This window comes from Heteronotia binoei, chromosome 3, assembly GCF_032191835.1.
Source record: "Heteronotia binoei isolate CCM8104 ecotype False Entrance Well chromosome 3, APGP_CSIRO_Hbin_v1, whole genome shotgun sequence".
In the NCBI taxonomy this organism is placed as follows: domain Eukaryota; kingdom Metazoa; phylum Chordata; class Lepidosauria; order Squamata; family Gekkonidae; genus Heteronotia; species Heteronotia binoei.
Genome location: NC_083225.1, coordinates 95824677 through 95843412, shown reverse-complemented (window position 1 = coordinate 95843412; position 18736 = coordinate 95824677). Strand labels below are relative to the sequence as shown.

Here is an 18736-nt window from a genome sequence, read left to right as displayed (position 1 = left end):
GACTCCTTGAGCGCTTTCATCAGCGCTGCCTTCGCACCATCCTCAACATCCACTGGAGTGACTTTGTGACCAACACTGAAGTCCTCAAGAGGGCGGAGGTTACAAGCATCGAAGCAGTGCTGTTGAAGACGCAGCTGCGCTGGGCAGGGCATATTTCTAGGATGGAAAACCACCGCCTTCCCAAGATTGCTCTGTATGGCGAACTTTCCACCGGCCATCGAAATAGAGGGGTACCAAAGAAGAGGTAGAAATCCCTTGGCACCTGTCGCATCAACCATCACCAGTGGTCTGACCTAGCCTCAGATTGCAAAGCATGGAGGCACACCATCCACCAGGCTGTCTCTTCCTTTGAGAACGCACGCATAGCTGGTCTTGAGGACAAAAGGAGATTGAGGAAGAATCGCACTGCTACAGCACCAACCCCAAATCAGACTTTTCCCTGCAGCCGCTGTGGCCGGATCTGCCTGTCCCGCATTGGTCTTGTCAGCCACCAGCGAGCCTGCAGCAGACGTGGACTACTGCACCATTCTTAAATCTTCGTTCACGAAGTCAAGCCGAGAGAGAGAGAGAGAGAAATCCATTTGCCTGGGAGAGCGTGGGCGTTTGTATGGCATTGGTTTCCAAGGTCTTGGTTTGTAACCCTGCTGTTGTTGCTGGGTGACACCAAGCCTCTTTGCTCTCTTGCGACTGTCATCTACCGTGGTAAGAATGTCGTCGGTGGTGGCGTTAAACAGGCCCTGGCCATCAAAGGGGAGATCTTCGATCTTGTATTTTATGTCCGTCTGGAGTGAGGAGGAACGTAGCCAGGCGTGTCTTCGCAGGGCTACTGAGGCAGCCATAGATTTGGATGTGCATCCCACAGAATGTCTGATTGTGTTGATTTGTTGTTTACTAATCCTGTTCAATTCTTGTAACAGCTTCGAAGCCTGTTTTTGAGAGGTTTCTGGCAGAGCTGTTATTAAAGAACTTAACTGGGAAGAAATATTGTGAGAGTAGGCAGCAAAGTACGCCAAATAGTTGTTGATCTTGGCGGTTGCTGTGGAGATAGAATACATTTTTCTTCCCAAAGTGTCCAATTTTCTCCCTTCTTTCTCAGGGGGTACAGGATGACGTGTTTGCTTTGATTTTGAAGAAGAGTGGATGATCAGTGAGTTCGGAGCTGGATGGTTAAATAAAAACTTGGACTCCGGTGCATGGATCTTGTACATCGACTCGATTCGTTTGGATGTTGGAGGGATGGAGGCTGGCTTGTCCCAAGCCTCTTTCAGGGCCTCAAGGTGGACTGGAAGCATTGGCAGAAAGGAACCAGCAGGTAAATCAGCGTGAACAAGATCGTGGACTACGTCCGTTATCTTGGGCGCATCGGTGGTGAGTTTAATGTTGAGAGTAGAGGCCATATTAGAGATCAAATCTAAATATGTCTTCGCTCCCTCCGAAGGAGATAGGTCCGCTGGTTTCGCAATGTCCGATACAGGAGATGCTGGAGAGGATATGGATTGGGTTGATCCCAATGTTTCCGCCTCGGATTCTTCCTCAGAGAGGTCAGGAGCAGTTTGCTGGAGAGTGGGCATCGTCGGAGTCAACTTCTGTTGAAGCTTGGAAGTCGATGTTGACGGAGCCTTTGTGGGGTGTTGTGTTGTTTCAGCCTCTTGGTAGGTGGAAGCATCCCCACGGTGTTCTTAGTATTGTTCGGTTCGGTACCGAGGGAAATGATGGCTGTAATATTGATGACGACGGTAGTCTATCGATGGGGATCTCGAAGTCATATAGTAGTGACCTCGTGGTGACCTGGACGGAGATCGGGATCGGCTATAATAGCGGTAGCGGTCCCTTCCTCGGCTTGGAGACCTTTCACGGTACCGAGTACGTAGATACTTTTCTCTTTCCATGCTGGAGGACCTCTCACGGTACTGATGGGTGCATTGTTCTCTTTGGTGAGGGGCTAGACGGCGTGGAGAAGAGGTAATGCTCGGCAGATTTTTAGGAGCCGACATGTCTCGGAAGGAGCGTGGGTCGATCTGATGTTCTTGCATCTGAGTCGAGAGTTCCAAGGGTTCATCAGTAAGGAACTCTTCCGGCATGGTGTCATGAACGGAAGGCGAGCGAGAGTGGATCGGTATAACTTCCTCCATCTGCTGTGGTTGGAGTGGAGTGGCAGTCGCAGTAGAGGTCTCTGATCCGTGCGCTCTTGGTTCCGAGGGGGTCGAATCCGAAACCTTTTTCGGCTCCTTCAGGTCCTTATGGGACTTAGACGAAGACGAGTCCGAATGTTTCCGCTCGGAATCGTGAGACTTCTTGGTATGTTTCCCGGACGTAGGCTTGCTGGGAACCAAAGCCACGGAAGCTGCCGGTTTTGCGCCGTCCCTTTGCGGAGTCAGGAAGGGTGGCGATTTCGGAAGGTCGGATGACTGCGACATGTCCGGGTGAAGCGCAGACTCTAATAGGTGACTTTTAAGTCTCGCGGCCCTGTTCTTTCTCGCCTGTTTTCCGAATTGAAGGCAGTGGGCGCAGGCGTCGGTTCTATGGCCTTCGCATAAACAGAAGAGGCAGAGCGAATGGCCATCTGAGGTGGGGATTTTCGCTCTCCAACGCGAACACCTTTTAAAGGTTATTTTCGCGTCTCTTCCTTCCATATTCCCGGGAGGGGAGGGGGGGTAATAGAAGGAAGAAAGGGAGTGAGCGATAGAAGCGGGAAAATATATATATATATATATATATATATATATATATATATATATATATATATATATATATATATATATATATATATATATATATATATATATATATATATTATACGATACCAGTAGAAGAATGAAGAGATGAAGACGGAAAGAAGAAGAATTGAAGAATTTGAGGAAACAACGAAGGCTAGTGCTGAGGAGATGAAGGAGCGCAGCGAGGTAGGACTATCCCGGGCGGCGGTCGGAAAGAAACTGGGTGGGTGGAGCGCCTTCCCCCCACTCCAGGCATGCACAGTGGATGCCTGCTCCCCAGAGCGGGAGGAAACGCGCGCCAAAAATAACGCCTAGGCTAGCTTTTAAAATCTCCGAGGTAGGGGTCATCCTGATGGAAAACCCATGTGTGGGACTGCACAGAGACCACGAAGAAGATCATTAAATATGAGTATAAAAACAGTCTGTGTTCATCATGTTTTGAAATGACAGATAACTGAAAAGAGTCTCATCTACAGAGACAGCAAACCTCTGAATACCAGTACCGGAAGGCAGCAGAAGGAGAGACCTCAGCATCTATGCCATGTTTGTTTTGTCCTTCAGGGTAACTAGTTAACCACTGGACCACTGGCCAGTTCCAGCAAGGTCTTCATAAGATAAAGTTGTGCCACTTGTACTCTTTCGACTGAATATAAATGGAGGGGATGTTGGTTATTTTTTCTATGTGCATAAATAAAAACTGTTTAAAATGATTTGTAGGACTATTTCAGTTTTTAGCACCTAAATCTAGTTACTGTAGAGCAGCATGAATGGTAAACAAATCAATTACAACTTTTGTAATGCCATTTGCATTTCTTTGGACATGAACAAATAATGCAACACCTACTCTGTGCTGTTGACTGCTGGGAGAGACACGGCAGCTGAGGGTGTACATGGATGATCTAATAAAAAGATGAGATAAAGAGACGATCTTGCAATCTCCTAATTTATCCATCTGTTAGCTCTTGATCAAAACTGGCAAGAAGAATATGCTGTCTTTCCACTGACCACACTTTTTTTTCTTATTCCAATTTCGATTGTGGACAGCCAAACTACCAATTTCACCAATGCCTAGTATTTTAAAATACTCCCACAGGCCATCTATTTATTTTATACTGTATAAATGCACCAAATAGTCTTGGGTATCTACTACACCCCTGGTAGAAGTGTACGGCAATATTCACTTAATAAGAAATGGTAAGGGAGAACTCATAAGTTTCTGCTTCAAGGTGGCATCTATTGACTGCAAACTAGAATTACCCCCCTTTTTACACAGATCATTTTGTGTAATCCATTAACATGTTTAAAAGAAGAGCAGTTAAGAGCTACTTATAATACTTCTGTAGCAGAGAAAAATGAAACCTAGGGGCTATCATGCACTAGAATGCCAGGAACAATATCGTAAAAGGAAAAAGTGACAGAGCCACTAACTTTTAAGTTTTTACAAGGAAAACTGCACCTGGGGTAGTTAATTACTCCAGAGATGTGGGTCACGGTGAATCTCTACCTTTCAGAACTTTTCCTTAAAGCAAACCGTGAGTCCCCTAGAAAGTTCTATGATGTCTGAATGGCACACTGGATAAATGGATAAAACAACTTGACAAAGCCCATACTATCCCTATTGTACAGAGGCTGCTCGTTTAGCTTTAACAGCTGTAAAAAAGTTTCAAGGACTCTATGCTTGTAGAGTCTATCGTAAACCCCTCTACAGCTTTTAAGAGAGAAGGCAAAAATCCTGATACTGAAAATGCTTATGAGACTATTGGGGAAAATGAGAACTTGAGAGATCAAATCCTGCAGACTGAAAGCTCCACTAATCATGGCACTGTACAGTAAGAAGAGCAGAGGTGTTGAACTTGTTTGTTATGAAGACTGGATCTGACATAAATTAGACCTTGAGGGGCCAGGCCATGCGTGTACTTATTTAAGAGTAGGTAGCAGAGATATAAATGTTATAAAGAACACAAACACAAATATTTTAAAAAACTTGATGCTTAAAATATTAGCACTTGTTGGTCTTCAAGGTGCTTTCTTTGCATTTCCCCCATGGGATCTAGGGAAAGGAAGCTCTGGCTCTTTTCTTCCTTCCCCAGGGAACCAGGGGGAGAAGCCTCAGCCAACAGAAGGAAGAGAGGCTTGGCTCAGTAGCTCTGCTGTGCGAGAGAGACTGGCAAAGCAAGCTATTCCTTCCCCCCTTCCTCCCCAAGGGAGGAGCCTCAGCCAATGGAGAAAAAAAGGTTTTGCTTTATAGCTCCTGTGCAAATGAACAAGCCCTGCAAAGCAAGCTGTTATGCAGAAGGAAGCAAGGTATAGGGAGAAGGAAGCAGATAACAGCCAGTTGCTTGGGGGCCTCATTCGGCCTCCAAACTGCATGTTTGACACCCCTGCCTTAGAGCCAATGGAATGGGAGCTGGTCCCAAATAACTGGCTCTGCACTCCTCTTTGGGTACAGCTGGAAGGAGGAAAGGTTTCATAGCTACATCTGGGTGTTTAATGCTTTTTGTGACAACAGGGAGTTCTATGATAAGTTACCAAAATGTATTTAGTTCTCCCACCAGAATCTGAGTAAAAGGGAAAGTTGTCCATTATGAGAGGAGGGAAACCAGTTGTGCTGCAGGGCTGCTGACTTTCCTAGTCCTTTGAAGGTTACAGAAATTGTAGCTCTCCTGATCACTAGGCAGGGCAACTGGGTAGGTACAGGAGGTAATAATACCTCTTCCAGCAAGATGCCATCTTTATCAATAACACAGTTACTTCAGGTGACTCATTCTATACCAGCTCAAGGATAACATAGATGTGTAAGCTGGGAGCAGGAGGGCACATTTTACCATGCCTCAAAATGTCCAGTGCCTTGGCATTCATTTCAGACTGCCTGAAGCATTTAGGCATAGCCAATCATGTCCTGCTTGTCTTTCTGGCCCACCGATTTGGATGGCAAGGAGCAAGCCAGGCCTATGACACAATTCAAACCACATCTCTCCTGTGAGGTTGGCTGAGATAAACTTATATTGGTAGGTCACTTCTGTGGCCCCGAAAGGTAGGACCAGAACCAGTGGGTTGAAATTAAATCAAAAGAGTTTCCAGCTCAACATTAGGAAGAACTTCATGACCATTAGAGTGATTCCTTAGTGGAAGAGGCTTCCTCGGGAGGTGGTGGGCTCTCCTTCCTTGGAGGTTTTTAAACTGAGGCTAGATGGCCATCTGACAGCAATGAAGATCCTGTGAATTTAGGGGGAGGTGTTTGTGAGTTTCCTGCATTGTGCAGGGGTTGGACTAGATGACCCTAGAGGTCCCTTCCAACTCTATGATTCTATGATTCTAATGGGCAGAGTGAAGTGGCTGGTGAAATAAAAATGCAATATTGGCCAAAAAATAAGACAAGAACTGTGAGGTCCAAGGATAAAGGTAAAGCTGATTTTCATGGTCCTGTGGAGTAAATGAAAGGAGGAAGCTGACCTGGATTCCCTTCTTTGCTGACGAAATTCATGTTTTCATCAAGATTTCCAAGAGTTGGATCAAAAGGCTCCATTCTGTTAATTGTAGAACCTTTGTCCTATGCAGTAAACCCTTTTTTCTCCTTGTACTAGTGGAAGACTTCTTGAATTAGAAGAAGGTTCCACTGTTTGCAGAATGGAACCTTTATATCCAAGCCAGAGATACATACACATTCATTTATAAAAATATTTATTAATGCTGAAAGTTAAAGAAACCCTTAAAATATGTGAAAGACATCTGTGCACATGCACACAGCTGGAGCATCAATATATCTCATCATTACTATAGATCCTAGTCAAGCATTGTGCACAGTTCTCAAGCATTCAAATAAGTGACTTCTTTGAAGTATAGCTTGTGTGCATATTCTATGCGTTATTTACAGTCATGAAGAACTGCACACTGCAGATATTTCCTACCTTTTCTGAAGACTGAAATAACTTTCTTTTTTGTTCTGTAGTATACAGCCACTTCTCTTCTTCACCTTTTGCAATCCTATATTCTTCTTGATTTCTTTAAAAAAATAAAATTTAAAAACGTATCAGACAGCATGCACAACTAGCTACGGAATATTAGCAGTTTACAGTTTATCGTTTACCACCATTGTACACTTGGAAAAAGATTAAGAACTATTTACCAATTTCACCCTATGCAAAAATAACATGCCTCAAATTTAGGCTCAGTAGTATTCAACCATGACTATTCTTTGGTTACCAGCACTTTAGCCACTTTGAAAATTTAACATGCTGAAAGCAAGGATAAAACAAAATTAAGTGGTATACAAAAACACATGTGTTTAAGTCTCTGCCAAACAACATATTATGAAGATAAAGGGTGCAAAGAGGGCGACTCTGAAGTCATGAGATGGGCCAAAGAAGGATAATCTGGTAACAAACAGCCCAGATCAGTAAGATTATGGTCATCCAGGAATATCTCTGATAAATAAGTTGTTTTAAGAAACAATTTTAGAAGAGAAATGGCAAATGAGCAAATAGTTTTAACTTTCTTTCAGTCATTTTGGCTCTCAGGAAAAAAGACAAGATGTAAATATTTAAAAACAAAACAAAACAAGAATTCTTTATGTTGGTAGACTTGCACACCTGAATATGCTTGCTGTTACTTCTGGAACAACTACTCTCCGTTTCCATGCCTGCAGATCTCTCTCTGTAGCAATCTGACTCCTTGGAGCATTCTGATGCATCTGGCGCACACCTTCAACTTGCCCACTACGCCGCAAGCCAATATTAGGCGGGGACTGGATATCCGAGCTAAGCATCCGATAGACTAGAACACATTTTGATACATATACAATAAATTAACAACTGCTATGCATCTTGCCTTTTGTGGATTCATCACTGCTGGATAAGCGTTTTGGGTCACACAGGTAAAATCACTTGCCACTCCCAGGCTCAGTTTACAATGTGGAATCTGATTTCATTGTCGAATGTTACTCCTGAGGGCTACCAACCTCTTAAAATTGACTAGTATATCTGGAGAGAGTCAGGAATTATTGATAACAGTAGCATCTTGCACACACACACAGCTTTCCAACTCACAATACTTTCTCATTTTAATGAGCGTGTCCTAGCCTAGACTAGATTTTGGGGTGTCACAAGAGCTTCAATTATGTAGACAAAGCAATACCAAAATTTCAAGTGCAACAAAAGAAAAAGTGGCATTCCACCTGGCTATTTCTTAAAATAACAGGTAACAATGTGGCTACATGGTAAGAATTGCCCAGGATTACAGTTGCAAGACTCTGGGAAGTCTTGACATAATTAAGCAGATTGGTATGTTCGGTCTCTCCGTCAGACTCCTGCCCACTTTGCTAAGGGGAGCTCTCTCAAGATTTTATTTTAATTCTAACACAATGGATTTCACTGCATAGAACATTTTAAGATGTGATGACAACTCAACAACTGAAGAATGATTTTAAACTGAGGTTAAGTAGCACCAGGTGAAAGCCATACAATATACTATGTGAAACAAGCAGAGCCAGTTTCAGGCTCTACTATTAACCTTGTGTGGGTTTTGCTGAAGGTTTCTTAATTTTTTTAAAAATTATATACCACTTTCTCACCAATGAGAATTCAAAGCAGCATACACTATCCTCACTTTCATTTTTATCCTCAGAATGCCCTGTGAGGTAGGTTAGGCTGAGACAGTGTGACTGGCCCAAGGTCACCCAGCAGGCTTCCATGTCAGAGCAGGGATCTGAACCTGAGTCTCTAAGTTCCTAGTCCAATACTCTAACCACTATGCAACACTCCCTTCTCTAAAGCATAAAGATGAACACTTCTTTCTCTCTCCCTCTTTTGGCATTTTTTGTGTGTATGTGTGTGTCATGGTTGAATTCAGGCAACCCCTTGTGTGGCTTGGGCATTCAGAGAGGCAGCTTGCTATTGTCTGCCCCTGCATCCCAGCCCTGGTATTCCTTGGAAGTCTCCCATCCAAGTACTTGCAAGGGTCAGCCCTGCTTAGCTTCCCAGACTGGATTTGCCTGAGCTATCCAGGTCAGGGCTGAGTACATTTATTGAGGCATTACTATTGGTATTTCCACTGAAACAAATGAACACATGGAACTGGATGTTTACAAAATGAATCTAGAATATAGAAATGATCATGCAGATGTGGCATTTACTGCAAAAAAAGTTACATAAATATCCAGTTAACCAGATGAATTCCATTTGAACCATTAGATGATCAAGTAGTTTTCTACAGATTTGATTCTATGCATTTTCCACTTGAAGAGGTGAACTAATGAACACATACTGAATTTGACCCTGGGGTCCATCAAAGTCTGTACTGTCTGCTCAGACTGGCAGCAGCTCTCCAAGATCTCAGGCAGAAGTCTTTCAAATCACCTACTACCACAGGGGTGGCCAATGGTAGCTCTCCAGATGTTTTTGCCTACAACTCCCATCAGCCCCAGCCATTGGCCATGCTGGCTGGGGCTGATGGGAGCTGTAGGCAAAAACACATCTGGAGAGCTACTGTTGGCCACCCCTGTACTACCAGATCTTTTCACTTGAGATCCTGAGGATTAAACCTGGGACCTTCTGCATGCCGAACACATACTCTACCACTGAACCACAACCCCTCTAGGTGGACTCCCCCCCCCACCCCAATACTCAAAAGGCCAGTGATGGAGGAGTCTAATGGAAAACATGCTATATGGCATGAAGGGCTGCAGTAAAGAGGAATCAGGTGAAATTGCCATTTCACTCTTGTGCAAGCAGAAAGCTTATATTATCCATCCGTATGTTATAACAAGTCTGAATTTATGTAATATCTGTACCATGCTTCTTTCTTCTCCAAACATTCTACCTATATATAATGTTTGACAAACTTTAGACTTCTTGAACATAGGATACTCCCTATGTACTTCTGTCTCACAAAAGTGAGCAAAGTGGTCTCCAGATCTATATCCCAAAACTGGCTAGTTTGTTTTTCCTATAAGCAAGGGGAACTTTTTGGGATACTAGGTAAGGTAACAAGCTTTTATATACTCTAAGTTAGAGAGAACCCAAATTGCATCAAAACACTCCAGCATACAGATTGTTTCCCTGTTAGGAAACAATACTTTATTCATTTATTTTCTCCCCTTTGGAAACCCAAAAAGCTCACATCATTCTGCCCTTCTGCATTTTATTCTAACAACTCCACTGTGAGATAGAGTAGGCTGAGACTGTGTGACTGGCCCCAACATCATCCAGTGAGAGTCCATGGCAAAGCAGGGCTGTGAGTGGGAAGGAGAGAAGGAAGTAGGGAAAGGTAAGGGTACAGGGGCTGCCAAAAGGAGAAAAAGGGAACATATTGTGGGGAGGGAATACTTGGAAAAGTAAGGTACTCCCAACATGCGATTTGGACCCTTGCCCCTCTTGGCTGATTAAATCATGCCAGAGGGAGCTTAGATGTCCTTTACGGGACATCATAAATAGATCCCTCTCAGAGGGGCGTTTTCCAACACCTCTGAAAGAGGCCTTGGTCCGCCCCCTCTTGAAAAAACCTACAGCAGACCCGGCCGAATTGGCAAATTACCGACCGGTGTCTAATTTACCATTCTTAGGTAAAATTATCGAGAGGGCAGTGGCGTTGCAGCTACAGAGGTTTCTAGATGACGCTTCTGTCCTAGACCCGTGCCAGTCTGGTTTTCGGCCAGGCCACGGGACAGAGACGGTCTTGGTCGCCTTAGTAGATGACCTCCAACGGCAACTGGATCGAGGCGGTGTGGCAGTGCTGATGTTATTAGATCTGTCGGCTGCATTCGACACAGTCGACCATCAGCTGCTGATCCACCGCCTCGCCGACATAGGGGTTAGGGGGTTGGCCTTACAATGGCTTTCCTCCTTCCTCATGGGTCGGGGACAAAGGGTGGCAATTGGGGGTGAACGATCCCAGAGGCGCACACTAGATTGTGGGGTGCCTCAGGGAGCAGTTCTCTCCCCGATGTTATTTAACATCTATATGTGCCCCCTTGCCCAGATTGTCCGGAGGTTTGGGTTGGGTTGCCATCAATATGCAGATGACACCCAGCTCTATCTGCTAATGGATGGCCGGCCTGCCTCTGCCCCGGGGAGCCTAGATCAGGCCCTACAGGCTGTTGCAACATGGCTTAGGCTGAGTGGGCTGAAGCTGAACCCAGCGAAGACAGAGGTTCTCTGTGTGGGTCGTGGCGCTCTGGGGAATGAAATATCTCTCCTGACCTTTGACGGTGCGCCGCTGAAGGCGGCGCAGCGGGTAAAGAGCTTGGGTGTTTTACTGGAGCCTTCATTATCAATGGAGGCCCAGATAACAGCCACTGCCAAGTCAGCATTTTTTCATCTGAAGCGGGCGAGGCAGTTGGCCCCTTTCCTAGAGCGCCGGGACCTAGCAACGGTGATCCATGCGACGGTCACCTCAAGATTGGACTACTGTAACGCCCTCTACATGGGGCTGCCTCTGTGCCGGACCCGGAGATTGCAGCTAGTGCAGAACGCAGCGGCCAGGCTGCTGCTTGGCCTCCCAAGATGGGAGCGTATACGGCCGGGGCTACGCGAACTGCACTGGCTGCCGATTGTATACCGGGTCCAGTACAAAGTGCTGGTGATTACCTTTAAAGCCCTATATGGCCGAGGACCGACCTACCTGAGGGACCGTCTCTCCCCGTATGAGCCCCAGAGAGCACTGAGGTCAGTAGGTAAAAACAGATTGACCACTCCTGGGCCAAAAGAAGTTAAACTTCGGACTACCTATGCACGAGCCTTCTCTATCGCGGCCCCATGTTTGTGGAATCAACTCCCAGAGGAGGTGCGGGCCCTGCGGAACCTTGATCAGTTCCGCAGGGCCTGCAAGACCACCCTTTTCAAACAGGCATTCATGAACGGCTGACCAAGTCCACAAAGAAACATCAAAATGGTCCAGTCTGGAGATCCGCCATCATTACACAAATTGACAGGCATAGCGTCAATTAATAACGGTACTGTCAGATTTAACTTAAAGTTTTTAGACTTAGTAACTGTTTTAACTAATGTATTAATCGTTTTGGGGTTAATTTAATGTTTTGTTAAATGTATTGTTATTTTGCTGTTGTTAGCCGCCCTGAGCCTGCTTGGCGGGGGAGGGCGGGAGATAAATAAAATTTTACTTACTTACTTACAAGTCATTATGGTTTCCTGACCTAATGCAGAGCATCCCAGATCCTAAAGCAACACCACAATGGCTCTCTAAAGAGCTAAAAATACAGGAGGTTAACATTTCCCCAACTATTCTTGGAAACACTCTGACCTCTTCTAGGCGTTTCTTCTCCATTCTGTGGCCCATGTGGAAGGATGTCTTGATCTGTGCCATTTCTTTGGTCTTGTAGCATTTGTAACTGTCTGATCATGTCATCAAGTATGCTAGGCTCTAGACCTTGCTCATCCTGATCAGCAGTTTGTTGACCTATTACCTGTTCCACCACCTCTCCATCACCTTGCAAACAGAAATGCAAAACAAGCTTGTTTAATAACTCAGAATTATGGAATGTATTTAACATTTTGATTTACATCTCACCATGAACCACCAATAGTATTATCCACACATACAGCATTCAGTGTACATGCCTTACAATCTTTTTGTCTGCTCTAATACAGTGATACTCATTCAGTGGCTCTGGAGCCAAATATGGCTTGACATAACACCTGTGGCTCTTCTAGGCACTATGTCACCAATGTCACCCACCCCACGTGCCAGGAAAGTGTGGACAGCCGCTGCTCAGCAGGGCTTCTTGTTGGCAGATGATTTCCACCTTGAAACAATTACAAGCATGAGGACTGAAAGACAGGTAAGCTGCAAGCCTCCTTGAATCATGGGCTTTGTGTAAAGTGCAATCCATCCAGAAACCCCTCACCCTTGTCCACAGCTGTGCAGGAAGCAAGAAAACGAAGAGGGAAGCCTTCATCATCACTCTAGATACACAAGAGCTGGATAAGGTTCAACAGTGGTTAGGAAAGACCACCCAACATGCTCAGAGGTACTCTGGCAATTAGAAAGGTTACAAGCAAAGAACCCCCAAGGACTTGCAGGATCATCTTATTTCGCCCACCCCCCATTTCCTCTATTTCTTCCTGAAAGCATTCAAAGTTTTTCTCCTTTTCCCCTTTCTATTTCTCCTTCCCACCAACCAGCCAACCTACCTTTTCTCTGCCCTCATCTTCAGTTTTCCAACCCCCCTAGCAGCCTTCCTCTGGGAAAACTCCAACCAAGAAGAACTGTGCCAGTTGTTAGTCCAGTTATGTGGTCAGGAAACCATAATGACTTGTAGGGAGTACCTTACTTTTCCAAGTATCCCCTCCCCACAATATGTACTCTTTTTCTCCTCTTGGCAGCCCCTATACCTTTACCTTTCCCTGCTTCCTTCTCTCCTTCCCACTCACCAGCCTAGCTACCTTTTATCTTCCCCCCCTCTATCTTCAGCTACATTTAGTATTTATTTCATTTATAGCCCACCTTCCTCCACAATGAGAACCCTCCATTTTATCCTCACAACAACCCTATTATGTAGGTTAGGCAGAGAGTGTATAACTAGTCAAAAGTCATCCACTAAAGTTCCAAAGTACAGTGAGGATTCAAACTTGGGTCTCCAAGATCCAGTCTGATGCTCTAAAAACGACGCTATAATGGCTTTTGTGGGGTAGATGCTGTTTAATAGTAGCAAAGGGTCAGGCCTGTATGAGTCATGAAAGTTGATGCTAGCAAGTTGCCTGTTGGTTGCTGCTGGGCTGCACCAGAATAAGCCCTCCCTCAAAAGCCAAAACATCCTTGTAAAGGACCATACCCTACCCCCATCCCCATTTTCTTGACAGAAACAAAGGACTGAAGGCTGGCATACTGTTATGGCACTTGGGTTTTCTGGCTACTGTGTGCTACAGAGTGTTGGACTGGATGGGCCATTGGCCTGATTCAACCTGGCTTCTCTTATGTTCTTATGTTACCCTGCAATGGCTACTGAAAGCAACCATTTCTTTAAACCATAGGCATTTCTTTCATCCTTTTGGATGTTTAACCCCCCACCCCCCACTCAGTGTGTACATAGACACACATTTTAGGTCTGAAACTCTTCCGCAAGCCTGAGACTTTTCTCAGGTTTTCAGAAAGATGTGTCTTGCTTGTCAATGGCCCTTATGTCTGGATTTCAGTATCCACATATGGGGCCAAATTGAGCATTAGACATATTGATACTTATATATTTAATACCTCTATCTTATATTAATCCATGTGTCTGTTTGCAATGATACACAGGGTATATAGTAGTCGTGTTGCTCTTCTGATTGATGGCAATTGCTAGAATGAGTATCACTGCTCTAATAACTCTCCTATAAATTAAGTAATTAGTTCATTTTATAGATACACAATGGAAACCGTTAATAGTCATAGTCAGGATCAAACAGTTCAGATGACTAGACTGGATATGGAAACAGAAACAGAATACTGGGCACCACTTCAAATTTCAGCTCGTAACACTGCCTGCCTGCTTTGAGAATATGGTTGTTTTTTTAAAAAAAAATTGAGCTGAATTTCGAAAATATTCAGCATTAATGAACAACACTGCCAGTCAGTAAGTGGCAGAACAAAAATGGTGTCTAGTGTATGCCTGTACTAACGCAGCAAGTCCAACTATACAAGTCTAAGATGAGTGTACTACTTTAAATTAAACTATGGATTAATTTAATTCTTGAGTTCCATTTTGTTTTAAAGATACCGACATCAGACTAAAAGCCAGAAGTTGAAAACTGCCACTCGTACTTGTTGCTACATATCCCAGCTGAGGAATCAGATGCTCATCTGCACAATTCTCTCGTCCAGGTACCAACCGCTGGTATTTTGTTGGATGAGGGTTTCCATCCACATCAACCAAGAATGGTGGGGGCATGAGATGAGGAGCCTGTTGAGTCTGCTCATCTAGGACATAATTGTTAGAATCTCGAATCAGTGGTCGGTAATCAGTGTGGAAGAACATCTGATCAGGAATCTAGAAAGAAATGAAGCTTGCATATAATCAACTAATAAAAGACTTTAAAAAACTTATTAACCTACATTTAGCTTCAACAACCATGAAAAGCAACATTTTTCATGAACAAAATTTTCTACAGAACATTTTTGCTGCAATGTGTGTGTATGTGTGGGGGGGGGGGGAATCAACTTATTTTTGTCATTAAGACAACTTTATAACAAGCAGAGTCCAGGTTAAGAATATCGAAAAGCTGTGGGTCTAGTAAACTGAATTGCTGAAGTGTCATTTGTGTTTTAAAAGTAACATTCAAAGAACAGTGGTTGTTTTTAAAGTTAGTTGATTTACCAGTTAAACACACAACTCTGTTCAATTTACACATTAGTTTAAATGTGGCTTATCACAAAAGGCTTTATCACTCAAAGATGTGAGAGAACATGCATAAAAATCGTACCCATTTTTAGAAGAACTGTCTAATATTGAGTATTTAGGTATCTATTACAACATCACACCTGAACAAAAATGCCTCAAGGAAAAAAACTTGCCTGCCCTTCAGCCTCAGTCAACTAAAGTCTATCTCAGTTTACAGATAAACAAAAGGATGCATGAGGCTCTGGGAAAATACATATTTTGTTTTAAAGGTATTTATCAATGCTGCTAATTTTACTAGCAATAAAACGTTGATGTAGTAAATGGAAAGTTAAGAATACCTTTTCATAAGGTTTGCTGCAACCAAAGCCAAATATCAAGAGGTGTCCATGAGAATCTGTACAGGCAAAGTGCTGCCCATCTGATGAAAACTTGCAATCAAATACAGCACCATGTCCTTGTCCTTCAATCTGCATTTTTGAAAAAGCCCTTAATATTCTGTAAACATTTTAAAACTCAAGTAACAAATATTCCCTGTGCATCCTTGCCAACATATTATGTTACAACAGTTGCCTCTTATTTCAGTTTATGCCACTGACCATCTATTATATTAAAGACTTAATTTTATAACATCATGTTTACACAGAATTAACTCTAGGTAAAGTGACATCAATTGGAAAGCAAGAAGACACATTTAACTGCTTAAATTATGTTTTGCACAAATAAGGCTATGAAAATCTGATGAAACTGCTGGTTATGATCAAGCAGAAGAGTTAATGCAAGGGGTTGGCATAGCAGATCTTTCCCCACTTCCCCCTAACCAGTCTTTTTGTCCCAGAATCTTCTTTCAGGATTTGGATAGCCTCACAAGCAAAACGCTACAGAGGACAGGGCACTACAGCAATGAGGTGACTTGAGTAAATAACCTCTTTCACCTTCTGCACTTGGCTTGTGTCAGCAGAAAAGGCGTAGTGGTACCCTATCCTGTAGTGCATTTTGTCTGCGAGGCCCTTCTGATCCTCAGAGTGGCATTTCAGGACAAATGGCAGGCTACTTGCAAAATGAGAAAGATCTGCTTCACAAACTCCTTCTATGAACACTTCAAATGGATCCAGTTCATTACTTTGTAGAATAAGTAGTCAGGTAGTTCTTTCCTGATTACAGTAAGTTCAAACAAATCGATAAATAAGGTACTCAACATCAGAGGAAAATGAAAGCAACCACTGGAGGAAGAGAGATTTGTTTCAAGTTAATTATACTTACCATATTAAAATAATGTTTCATTTGGATGCCTTTTGTTATATCCCAAATAAAAATATTGCCATCATGGCCTGCAGAAAGCATGATCCTGGAATCATATGGGTGGGGTTCCAAAACAAATACTTCATCTGTATGACCCTTTTTGAAAACAGGAGATGCGAAACCAATATTACAGTATTGAAAAGAGACAGAATTCTAATTTAAATGACTATACGTTGCAGGGCTTTTCTTGAGCAGGAACGCACAGGAATGCAGTTCCGGCTTGCTTGGCATCAGGGGTGCGTGGCCTAATATGCAAATTAGCTCCTGATGGGCTTTTGCTACAAAAAGCCCTGATATGTTTAATACAACATTGTGTAACACACAGAAACAACCTGACCAATTCGTATACATTAAATAACACATGTTCAAGAAAACATAGCAACCATTACATACTGTGAGATCATGAAGCAGTTGCCCAGTATAAGAATTCCATACTTTGAGCAGATGGTTGTTCACAGCAGTAACCACCAACTTATCGTTTTGACTCCAAGCTATCATGGTCACCTTTGGTTTCATAAATTTCTCTTCTTCTGAACACAAGTCACTGTTTCAAACAAAGCAAAATGATTTCAACAAGCTTATCACCCATGCAACTCTGTATACATTTCTTCAATAAAATGGTCTTTCATTTGCCTGCAATACTAAAGAAGTCTCTATAGCCTACAAAGATGAAACATGTATGAAGTTTACTGCCATTAGTACGCACAAAGGAAACATACAGTACCTACCTGGGTAATTTGTCAGACATGTCCAACAAAATGCTCTTCCACTCAGCTTGCTGAAATTGCCATATTCTGGCTGTTCCATCTCTGCTGCCACTTATGAACCTTGGTATAAGAAAAATACACTAGGTGAGATACAAAAAGAATGAAGTTCAAGAACTCTTGAACGATGTACACAGCATATAAAAAAATCATAGGGAAAAAGTTCTCCGAAGGCTTGCCTCCAACTGTGTTCAAACGCACAGGAGGAGAATCACTATATATGGCTGTGTTTCATAAACCATGTTACTAATAAGTTAAGCCTATCAATATAACCATCATTCAAGTTTACACCCCAGATGCTGATGAGGAAGGAATTGAAAGCTTTTATACAGATGTCCAGGAAGAAGCTGACAATGCACTTAAACAAGATATGCTGATAACCATATGTGACCAGGACACAAAAGTAGGAAACAAAGCAGAATCAAATATTGTTGGAAGATTTGGGACTAGGAGCATGAAATGAAGCAGGAGAACTCTGGGAAGGCAGTAGGTTACTCGCTGTGAACACGTTTCAGGCAACTAAACAGACAACTGAATATGTGGACATCACTGGACAGCCAATACAGAAATCAAATAGATTACATAATGGGAAGTTCTACTGTATCTGCTAAAATAAGACCAGGAGCTGACTGTGGTACAGACCATGAATTGTTAATATTGAAAATTATAATAAAGTTGGGGGGGGGGGGAAACCCAACCACAATCACAGTGCCAAAATATAAGTTAAATACCTTTCCTGGAGACTTTAAAGACCATGAACAGATTCACATTACTAAGTTTAAGTGAACTGAAAGAACTGTGGGTTGAAATCAGAGCTATTATCAAGGAAGAATGCATAAAGACTATTCCTGTAGTCCAAAGAAATGAAAAGCCTTGGTGGATGTCTGCTGAAATTCTTAAAATTGCTAAGGATAGACAAGAAGGAGAAGTGAAAAGTGACAGAAGGAAAATCAAAAGTTTAAATGGAGCGTTCCAGTGACTTGCACACAGAGAAAAAGTGAACTATTATAATATCTAAAGTAAAGGACTTTAAGAGAACAACAAAAAAGGAAGAACAAGAGTTCTGTTTTACAAGACCCGAAAAATCAAAGGAAAATTTAAAGCAGACACTGAAAGGACAACATGCAAATACATCAACTGAACAGGATAAAATAAAGAAAAGACAGGAACAATATAATGAAGAACTATACAGAAGACATGAAAGGATAGCAGAGTCCTTCAAAGAAACTTCTGAAGAAGCTACAGTTTTAGAAAGTGGAGTAAAAGCTGTACTGAGAGTAAATGGGAAAAACAAATCACCAGGATATCAATAGAGCTATTCCAAGCCACAGAAAGACAACTGCTGAAAATCTTAACAATATGCCAACAAATATGGAGGGAAAACCAATGGTCCACTCACTGGAAATGTTCAATTTACATTCCAATTCCCAAAAAAGGAGACATCGAGGACTGCAGCAACTATTAGACCATCCCATTAATTTCTCATGCAAGTAAAATCATGCTCCAAATCTTACAGCAAATTCTATTACCATATATACAATGAGAAATGCAAGGTTCAAGCTGGATTCAGAAAAGGAAGGCACTAGAAATCATATTGCAAATTTACATTGGTTACTGGAGCGTCT

At 42.8% G+C, this 18736-nt stretch overlaps 1 protein-coding gene across 1 annotated transcript in view; it reads right to left on the bottom strand.

Annotated features, from left to right (window-relative positions):
* Nucleotides 1-18736, bottom strand: part of BRWD1 (bromodomain and WD repeat domain containing 1) — a 177644-nt gene that overhangs the window by 130311 nt on the left and 28597 nt on the right. Inside the window, exons 13-20 of the mRNA XM_060234233.1 lie at nucleotides 17076-17174; nucleotides 16741-16891; nucleotides 16309-16443; nucleotides 15387-15515; nucleotides 14472-14697; nucleotides 11973-12158; nucleotides 7307-7490; nucleotides 6626-6719 (exon numbers count right to left, since the gene is read on the bottom strand). Coding sequence (XP_060090216.1) covers nucleotides 6626-6719; nucleotides 7307-7490; nucleotides 11973-12158; nucleotides 14472-14697; nucleotides 15387-15515; nucleotides 16309-16443; nucleotides 16741-16891; nucleotides 17076-17174 — 1204 coding nt within the window. The remainder of the gene's footprint in view (nucleotides 1-6625; nucleotides 6720-7306; nucleotides 7491-11972; nucleotides 12159-14471; nucleotides 14698-15386; nucleotides 15516-16308; nucleotides 16444-16740; nucleotides 16892-17075; nucleotides 17175-18736) is intronic.